This window comes from Pogoniulus pusillus, chromosome Z (assembly GCF_015220805.1).
Source record: "Pogoniulus pusillus isolate bPogPus1 chromosome Z, bPogPus1.pri, whole genome shotgun sequence".
Taxonomy (NCBI): domain Eukaryota; kingdom Metazoa; phylum Chordata; class Aves; order Piciformes; family Lybiidae; genus Pogoniulus; species Pogoniulus pusillus.
The window spans coordinates 106539802-106550276 of NC_087309.1; the positions used below are offsets into that span (position 1 = coordinate 106539802).

At 45.9% G+C, this 10475-nt stretch overlaps 1 protein-coding gene across 1 annotated transcript; it reads left to right on the forward strand.

Moving 5' to 3' along the window:
• The first annotated feature begins 5449 nt into the window (after positions 1-5449).
• Positions 5450-8505, forward strand: LOC135192993 (inositol 1,4,5-trisphosphate receptor-interacting protein-like 1). The gene is made up of 2 exons (XM_064176384.1): positions 5450-7450; positions 7973-8505. The coding sequence occupies exon 1, from the start codon at positions 5450-5452 to the stop codon at positions 6932-6934; it is 1485 nt and encodes a 494-aa protein (XP_064032454.1). The 3' UTR covers positions 6935-7450; positions 7973-8505.
• The last annotated feature ends 1970 nt before the right edge of the window (positions 8506-10475 follow it).

Sequence of the window (10475 nt, forward strand, 5' to 3'; positions counted from 1 at the left end):
GAGGTTGCATCCTTCTCCTGGAGAACCATCTCAGAGACCGTCATTTCCCCTCAAGTCAGGAGGATTCCAGCCTCAAAGTCCACAGGCAAAGACTCCACTGAAGTTTGGACACTAGTAATAGGCTGTGACGTAGCCCCCGAGGGTGATTATTAAGAACTGTAAGTGAATGCTTTAGTGCCTCTGTAATATCTGTTGTCTCTGCCATAGAGCAGGAAGAGTTTTCAGCCCTCACTGCTGGGCGAATAGCATGTAAACACCAAGCGGCATTAAGCCGCGGGTAAAATCCTCCCGCTGTTTATATTTTGAATGTTTGCTAGTTATTAATAAGTTACCATAGGTATTTATCCTAGAATGTTTTCATGACCTTGTCAAATCCATTTTAGTATTAATATACAGTGGTTGGGGGTGGCGAGAGTTCAGAATATTGAACTTAATAAATATATATTTTTATAGAATATTATCTCACACCAATTAGTTTCTGCCCTCCACCAAAACCAGTGGAGATGGCAGAATATCCATCCACAACACAACCCATGCAATGCTACAGGCTTGGTGCAGTACGGCTGGAGAGCTGCCTGGCAGAAAGGGATCTGGGGATTGTAAGAGACAGGTAGCTGAATATGAGCCAGCAGTGTGACCAAGTGAAGGAGAATTATATGTATACATATATATAAATATATATATGTGTGTGTGTGTGTGTGTGTGTGTGTGTATATATGGATTCAAGGGGGACCTCATAGCTGCCTTCCAGGACCCAAAGGGTCCTACAGAATGGCTGGAGAGGGACTTTTCTCCGGACAAGAGGTTTGAGGTGAGAGAGAGAAGGTTTAGACTGGATATTATGAAGAAGTTCTTCAGTACAAGTGTGATGAGACTCTGGAATAGGCTGCCAAGGGAGGTTGTGGATACCTCCTCCCTGGGAGTGCTCAAGGCCAGTCTGGATGCGGTCCAGAGCAGCTGAGACTAGTTGAGAGGTGTTCAGGCCCATGGCAGGAACGCTGGAGTAGATGATCTCTAAGGTGCTTTCCAACCCAAGCCATTCTACAATTCTGTGATCCTGTTATGTGCACTTGCTCCACAAAATGGGGAGAATGAAGCTTCTGGAGGTGAACCAGCAGTTGTTGAGTTCTAGGCCACAGGCCATATGCATACCCCCACACTGCTTACTGTAAGAAAGGTAAACACTTACTGAAACAAAACAATTATTTTCACACATACAAGGAAGCCAATTAATGGAAGACTCATTCAAAGATCAGTGTATTTTGCTGTGTTAGAGACACACAAAAAGAACAGTGCAAGGAAGATCCTGGGTCTGATTTAATTAGGTGTTTTTGATTTGTCAGGTTAAAGATGTTTATAAGAAGGCTGTTTAACTGTCTTTGGTTCGAACCTCAAATCCAGGAGGCTGAACTTTTGTGTACACACAGACAGTCTGATTTTCACTACAAGCCTTCCTTCCTTGCATAGAATAGAGAAGACATTTTCTAAATGAACCTACTTGTTCATGCAGCTGCATGTGCAAACAGATCTGCCACTAACATATTGAATCATAGAATAGAATCAATCATAGAACCATAGAGTCATGATCTGGAATCTAAGTCCCACTTTTGTAACCCAGATCAATCTCCCATGGGATTTTTCTCTTTAGTTGTTCCATCTGCTACTGAATATTCTTAGAAGAACAGAAACAAGCTGCTGCAACAGATATGATGACTGCCATTCAAGGAAAATCATCACATTTGTAATTGTACAAACAAAAGCACTGGTGACACTAATTAGCAAGTGTCATCACACAATTAATTGACTGGGGATGTAAAAACCTAGCCCATTATGTACTAGAAGGCATGCCTGACAATACGTACATCATATTTAACAGGTGGCATAGAAAGTGTAAACCTTAACTTTCAAAAAGTAGTCATTTTAACTGCCTGTCAAGGCAAGGATTTCTTAGGACCAAGCCAAGACAGAAGCAGGAGTTTCATTCCACAGCAAAATGCTACGATACCGTGAACTCAGACACCACGATGCCTTCACGGCTTCCTAAAAGTGCCTCACACTGCACTGCAATGCAAGCCTGGATTAGCGAAGCACACCATGGCATTCCTATTGGTCATAATATACAAGATCCAAATGATGACACCTATGCACTTGCAACTCTTGTAAGGAATTCTAACAGAAAAAGAAGATGACTTCATTCTTTCCCCCATACAGAAACGTGAAATGAAAGAGATTATAGCTCGGAGGGAAGCATTTCCCACAAACAGTGCGGCAGCTTAAAGCACAGAGATCTACCCTGCTAAAAAGACTTCCAAACAGACACTGGCGAGTAGTTCTCTTATTACTCCTTATCTTGAAGGATATATATTGACCAACAGTTACTATCTTTTCAGACTCCTTCAGCCATTATTTCAGGAAACAAAAAAGGACAGTAAGTTCTTGATAATGATAATTGTATAAAGAAAAAAGTAATTTAATTAAGCTTCTGTAGCATTATCTCCTCAGCCACATGTGTACTACCTTTATTGTCAGGAAGAGAAGCACTTGCATTACTCAAAGGCATGCGGTATCTATCCACCAGAACTCACAAACTACTCTTTTTGCTGTAGAACTGAAGCAGCAACTGAAACGTCCTGATCTTCAACAGAGGAAAAGGAAGGACAAAGTTGTGTTCTATGCCCTCATTCCTAAAATATTTATAGGTATTTAATGTCACTAAAAGTCAGCAGGTTGCTTTGTTTTATATGTTACATGTGTAGTTGAAAACATCTAAGACTGCCAGAGGAAAACATGGATGAAATGAAAAGCCTCATGCCAAAAGAAGTTACTTTTATGCCACTAGCTTTTTTTATTTTCTTTTATTTCAACCTTTGAAACTGGAATTCACAACAAATTTATGTCATAGAATTTCACAGTTTTAAAATTATACTGAATCCTAAAATGTGAAGACCAGCCAAAATCTGCAATTTAATTGTAATTTCCCCCTTTTCACCATATAAATGAAATTAAAACAGAACATAAGGGAAATCTAAAACAAAGACATGAATTAAACTCAAAGGCACGACTCTTACATCCCCCACTCAGCTCAGTATGGCAATGGTTCACTTCTATGTAAGCACAGTACTCCTGATGGACTTCAGGAAAACCTCCATATTCAACAAAACCTCAAAATCCCTTAAATGTGCAACTGGATCAGTCCCTAAGCACTGACTCAGTTTTAAAAGGTTCCTAAAGGCACATTCAGTGCAAATAAAAGACTCAGCAGCATCTAACACCTGTTAACAAAACAGATGCCACGAAGTGACCAAGCCATTTCAAAGTGAGAGTAAGGCACTCGTACACAAAGTTTTGCAACACAGAAAATAACACATCCCCAATGAAGCAAAACCAGCACCCCAGAGACCAGCTTTGATACCCAGAAGGACATGCAGTGCTGCCTCCACTGGCACACATTTTTAACCACGTAGACCATGTATACCTTCTACCTTAATGATGTTGTCAAACTTACTTTCTCATTTCCTCATTCTTAACATTGGAATTTCATGTTCTGCTAGTAAATTAGTTTAAAGAAGTGACACTTTACAGGAAATTAAGAGATGGGTGACAACAAACTCTTCATGAGAAAATGGCAATTACTGCACTGTCCTACGCCATTAAAGTGCAATTTTACCTAATCCAAGTAATTCTGGATCATTTAATAACCAAGGAGGAAAAACAAGCAAAGGAACAAAAAATCATGCATAGAGTGAACAGAGTAGCAAAAGATGAGGGAAAGGCAGAGGTGCTTAACACCTTCTTTGACACCATCTTCAATAGTGGGACAGGTTGTCTCCAGGTCAGCTGGCCTCCTGAACTGCCAGATGGAGCTGGGAACCAAGATAGTCCCCCTGTAATCTGGGAGGAAGCAGTAAGGGACCTGCTGAGCCACCTGGATCCTCACAAGTTAATGGGACCAGACAGGATCCATTCTAGGGTGCTGAGAGAGCTGGCAGATGAGCTGGCCAAGCTGCTATCCATCATTTATCAATACTTTTGGATCACTGGAGAGGTGTCTGAAGACTGGAAGCTGGCCTACGTGATGCCTATACACAAGAAGGCCCAGAAGGAGGCACATTACAGACCTGTCAGCCTGACCTCAATTGCAGGCAAGGGTATGGAACAGGTTGTCTTGAGTATCACCACAAAGCACCTACAGAACGGCCAAGGGATCAGGCCCAGCAAGCATGGGCTTAGAAAGGACAGGTCTTGCCTGACCACATTGATCTCCTTTTATGATCAGGTTACCCATACCTCCCATTGGGCATCCACAAGAAATTCTACCCCTCCACAGTACTGCACGTGGCCTGTGCAGGCAGAACGTGTGAAGTGGGTTCCTTGGTCCGCAGCAGAGAGTCACAGGCACAGTAAGCCCTTGGAGCCCTACCACACTACCCTTGGGCAATGCCAGACAGGTGGCAAGACCTCTGATCATTGTGGCTCTAACTCAAGGCACACACTCATTCTGTCTGTGCCACGTTCCAGAGAAGCAGTGGCCTAACAGCAGCTGTGTAGTGGAAGCAGCACTCTCACAGCTGCATTTGGGACACCTGCACTGCAAATACAATGACAACTTATGGCCAGAGACTGACAAGATCTTTGACTGTGCTGCCGCCCACTGTCATGCCCCATCCTGCCATCGGGTTATACTCCACCAACATGCCACCACTGGTGCTCTGAAGGCACCGAGAGCACAGCCACTACCACAATCACAGAGGCCAGCACCACGGGAGAAGAGTGCACCTCTGTGGATGGCACCACGAGGAGCAACAACACATCCAGGGGTCACATCACCTGGGCCGAGTTTCATAAGGCTTTATGAGTGCTGCTGTCTGCCAGGTAAGGTGAATCACAGGGCACCCTGTCCTCCAAGCTCTGTTTCCAGAGTGCAGGGGTCAGGGCTCTGGCTGCCTTGGGTGGCTGTGAGTCACTCAGCTGGGCCAAGGCTGCAGTGGGCCTTTGGGCGTGGCAGGTTGGCACGGCAACTCCACCTGACATTGTGACATCACAATGGTAGGGGGGATATAAATGCTGCAGCAAGCAGCAGTGCCTCAGTAGAGCTTGGACTAATGGTGAGTGTGGGTTCAGGGAGGGGAGGCTGGAGGGAGGGCCAAGGCAGAGAGCTGGCTCCCTGGTGGGAGGCCTTGCCCTGCTCTGGGGGACCAGGTGCTCACAGGACCACCTTGAGATAAGTGCTGCCGATGCTGGAGCTGCATGTAGGGCCCTTGGTGTACAACAGCTGCCTGTAGCCCTTGAGGTCCTACCTGTGCCCTGTTCCCTGCACCTCCTGTGCTTGCTCTTCACCACCAAGTCCCTCCTTCCCAACCCCACTGAATCCTTGCTTTCCCTTCTCCTGCAGGCCATGGCTTCTACAAAAGTCATTGCTGTGCTTTTGCAAAGCCTCATCCTTTTCGTGATGAAGGTTCACGAGGAGCTCGATGGGGCCACAAGTGACAACATGAGGGAGCATGAGATGGAGATCAACCAGGAGATGACTCGGATGATGGAGGAGATGGAGAGGAGAAGCCGAGTGCAGTCGAGCGTCGTGCCCCCGGTCCTGCAGCAGAGGCTTGAAGGGCACAGCAAAGCTGTGCTCTTTGCTGCCATTGCTGCAGGCCTTATCCTCCTCTTTTGGCTCTGCTGGTGGCTCCAAGAAAGGACCCCTGAGCCTGACTCCATCTGCACCACACATGAGACCTCAGACATGAATGCACACAAGGAGGACAAGGAAAAAAGTGATGGGGAAGGTCCTGAAGAGTTGAAGGAAGGGGACAGGATTTTCGTCAGGCACACCGAATGGCCTGTGCAGACAATGATGTCCAGGAGCCAGATGGTGAGGCAGCTGGTGGACAATCTCCTGCAGGTCATGCAGGAGCAGCTGTCAAACAGTTTCTTGCCATTGCTGCAGCCTCCCATTGGTGTGGGCAGCACCTTTGAAGGCTGGAGTCCCTATGAGGCTGACAACGTTATCTACCACCTCCTTGTGCCCCTGAAGCCCCCCACTGGGCATGACTTCCACCTGCAGTGGGTCAACAGGGGTCCCAGTCCAGCCAGGGACTCCCTTATCCGTGTGGAAGTCAAGTGCAGCTGTGGAGTACCAAACATGCCTTGCTATGTCCACCGCAATAGGAAACACCTGGAGAGGATGAAGCAGGTACCCAGCATCCTGGACAGCCTCTGCACTGGTTCATACCTAGATGTGGAGAAACTTGCAGAGTGGTTCCAGTGCTTGGTGAAGGACGCTTGGGTGGCACTGCCTCAGGCACGTCGCTACGAGATGAAGCTGCTGCCCTACAGCCAACGTTCATGCCTGATGAAGCTGAAAAGTGCCTACAGGAATACATTCCTTACTGAGATCCTGTTTGGGGTGCAGCAAGGAGACTCAGACATCTTTCTCAGCAGCCAGAATGCAGGCGACTCAGACACTCCAAGCACCCTGTGGACAAAGAGCTACCTTGTGGCAGAGAGGAAGTTCTTCAGCCATATGGCCAGAAAGGTCCCACAGGGCAGATACCACCTCAAGTGCCTGCATCTCTGCACCAGCGTCCTGGAGGACACAGACTTTACACCCTACATCTTCAAGACAGTTGTCATGCACCTCCTCAACACCAAACCCGTGTCAGGATGGTGCAGACAGGAATGCATCATGCGGCTGGCAGACATCCTGAGGTACCTGCACTGCTGCCTGCAACACAGAAAGCTTAACTTCTTCTTCTTTGGCAATGCAGATATGCCCCAGGAGATCATCTTGCCTCCAGACTTCCACACATCTGAGCCACACAACCTCCTGCAGCATCTGGTGCAGAGCCCGGCTGCCCACGCCAAGGCCCTGAGACAGTTTGAGGAGATTCAGGAGGAGCTCATGAACAGGCTGTACTGTGGGGGCTTAAACAGACTGTAATAGCTGTCATAGAGTGAGCTCTGCCACCACAGCCGTCTGTCACTACCCCGACAGAGATTGTCCTTGCCTCTTCCACAGTATCCATTCTTTCTGGGACCTTTTCTTCTCACCCTACCGCTCCCCATCATTTTTGCCAATCTTTGGCAAACAAGAGACATGCCTGAGGACTGGACATGCTTGACTCATCTGATAGCACGCTATGATGCTGTAACTGAATGGGTAGATGCAGGAGGCCAGTGGATTTAGCCTACCCCAACCTCAGCAAGTCATTGGACACTGACTCTCATAACATCCTTGGAATTGAAGAGTGGTCAGTGCTGGTTGTGGTGCTCTTCAACAACTTCATCAGTGACACTGATGAGGGGACACATAGACAGACAGAGTCTACTCAACAAGTTTGCAACGACACCAAACTGGAAGGCTTGACTGACACATCTGAACGCTGTGCAGCCATTCAGTGAGACTTGGACAGACTGGAGAGCTGAACAAAGGGGAACCTAATGAGGTTCAGCAAAGGTAAGCGCAGAGTCTTGCACCTGGGAAGGAACAACAGATACAGGGTACTAGAGGCTGAGGGTGAGGTGGTTTTGCAGGCAGAAGTTACACCATCTGGGAGGCTGACCAAAGTAAATCAGTTGCCCCCTCACATCACAACTCGTACCCAAAAGAAAAACAGGAGGCTAATTGCTATTGGTCCTGCCCTTCTGAAAGGAACAGAGGGCCCCATATGCCGGCCAGACCCCTCCCACAGGAGGAGTAAATCCACGGAGGCAAAGATTGCCTTTGTTACCCTGCTGGACTCGGACAAGGCTCCTGGCCAAAAGCTCAGGGATGCACATCAAGAGAGACAGGGAGCCTTTGTGGACTTCCCAGACCTCAGCCTGGCTTCAATGCCCAGGATATGCACACCTCACATCAGCTCCCCAAAGAGAAAAGGCTTATGTGTATCTGGGGTATGGACAGGGAAGCGGCACAGGGAGGGGGCAGAGGCCCTCCCCGCTGTCGCCAATGGACCCCTGCAAATGCTTCAATGCACAGGAAGATTTCCTGGGGAGCTGCACCTGGAACACTGATCTAAAACACTGTGTAAAAGGACATAAGCAATGCTGCCAAGGTGTGCACCTCCACCAGAGCACCTCCACCAGAGCACCTCCACCAGAGCACCTCCAGTAGAGCATCTCCACCCATGGACCTCCACCAACACACCTCCAGAGGAGCACCTGCAGCAGAAGAACTACTGACGACCTCCACAGAAGATCATCCCTGGACTACGTACATGTCTCTCTCTTTCTCTCCCCATCGTTGGCTGATGGCAGTAGACTCCCTGCTCTTTTCCTTCCCTGTTTCATCTCTTCGTTGTTCCCTCTCTCTGTCTCTCCCCTTCTCCCTCTCCCTCTCTCCCCTTCTCTCTTTCCCTCTCCTTTGTTCAACATTTATGGTTTAATAAATAGTTTTGTTGTGATATCTGCTCTTGCTTGCACCTTAATTTCACAACTTGGAAATTTGTAAGAACAGATTTTGCTCCTCTGGACAGAGACATTTTTAATCTCTGTTCTCGAGACCTTGACACCATCCACAAGTAGGGCTTGAAGAGGAACCGGGAAATTACAGACTTGTCTGCCTTGATGTCCTGAGGAATCGTGGGCCCACCGGGCTAAGGATAGTTCACCTCGGTGTTCCAAATCTAAATCCAAATCACAATTTACATCAGTCTGAAACACCTTGGCAGCTAAATCTGCCTGATGTTGAACAAGTCCGAATCATAGAAATCATAGAATTATAGAATCAACCAGGTTAGAAGAGACCTCCAAGATCACCCAGTCCAACCTACCACCCGCTCCTATCCAATCAACTGGATCATGGCACTAAGTGCCTCATCTAGTATTTTCTTGAACATCTCCAAGGATGGCAACTCCACCACCGTCCCTGGGGGTCTTCAAGAAAAGGCTGGATGAGGCACTCAGTGCCATGGTCTAGTTGACTGGCTAGGGCTGGGTGATAGGTTGGACTGGATGATCTTGGAGGTCTCTTCCAACCTAGTTGATTCTATGATCTATGAACATGCGTCTATGATCTATGATCAATGATCTATGACCACCTGACTGGTCCCAGGACTGATCCCTGAGGGAATATGCTTGTCACTAGCCTCTACTTGGACATGGACCCATTGACAAGCCACTCTTCCTCCACATTCCAGCCATTACAAATTTCACTTTATTCCACTTCTGAGTGAGAGACATACTAAAGGCCCTTCTTTTGTTACAATAAAACATGCCTTGTAACATCACAGAAAGAATCACTGCCTCTAAAAATATTACTACAATAAGTATTCCACTTCAACAGAAAATGCATATTAAATGAATAGTTTTTTCAATGGGGAAAGCAAGCAATGGATAACTATTTGCTCATTTATACCTTTCAGCCTTTTCACAAACCATGTCAACTACCAGCAACTCTTATCCACTTTAATGAAAATCCATTTCTGAGGGAGTAGCAGGTGTACAGAACCCATAATCGGTCTACAGAGTCCTTATTTTGGTCAGAAGTGAAAATGAATAAGAGTATGATTCATCATTAAATAAATATGAGAACCCACCTGTGCCTTACACAAAGAACAGTACTCCCTGTATGTCCCAGAGGACTCAATGGATTTAACTACACTTAAGTGCTTTTAATGATCAAACGGATTCTACAGAGATATTCTGGCCTTTACACTGAAAACAAGACCACAAAAAATAAACTTAATTCCCTCATATTCATAAATATCTAATTCAGTTCTCCTAGCATGTCACCAAAGTCCATTAAAATTATAACAGGATTTAGGGTGGCCTTAGAGCACTCTTCCCTAAGAGTTCTTCAAATGTACAGCCTAAGATTGTTAGATACTATTTCTTCAAAAGGACCCATAACACAACACATAACAAAAATCCACACAATGACCTCTCAGGACTGGGTCACAGAATTAAAGTTTGTTCAAGCAATGGAAGTGTGCGCAAGCGGTACATGCTAGCAAGAATCACAACTCTTGTTTTGTATGGAGAAAAGACACTTGCTGCAGTCATTCATAACAAGACAGGAAAAAAAGGTGAATCATGCACTCTGTGGCTTAAGATTTTTCCGTCTTGCACCCTACAAAATTCTGAGCTTCTTAATTCCAGCAATTTCTTGGGTCAAATTGGAAAAAATACAACAGCAGAAAACAGCTTTGGGTTTCAGGATAATTATGTTCAGTGGTCTATGACTTTAATTTGTGGAAATTGTATTTCAACACATCATCTATGTCTGTGTCCTGAAGTACTCAAACATATACATCCTACTATATGAACCCAAAGCAACTGTAAGTATTTTAATTAAGAATTATACCATAATCACTTTAAAAAATAATCTATTTTTATGTGGTTTGAACTTGTATGCACATTTCCTTTAGGATGTTTAAGCTTTTATGTTCCACATTAGGTACTGCATTGTCATAGGCATATATGACTATTTCAGACTGCATGACTATAGTCTAAATATGATCTTCTGCATCAATTTTTCCACC

Coding starts and splice junctions, on each gene's coding strand:
- LOC135192993 (XM_064176384.1), top strand. CDS start 5,450: ATGAAGGTTCACGAGGAGCTCGATGGGGCCACAAGTGACAACATGAGG.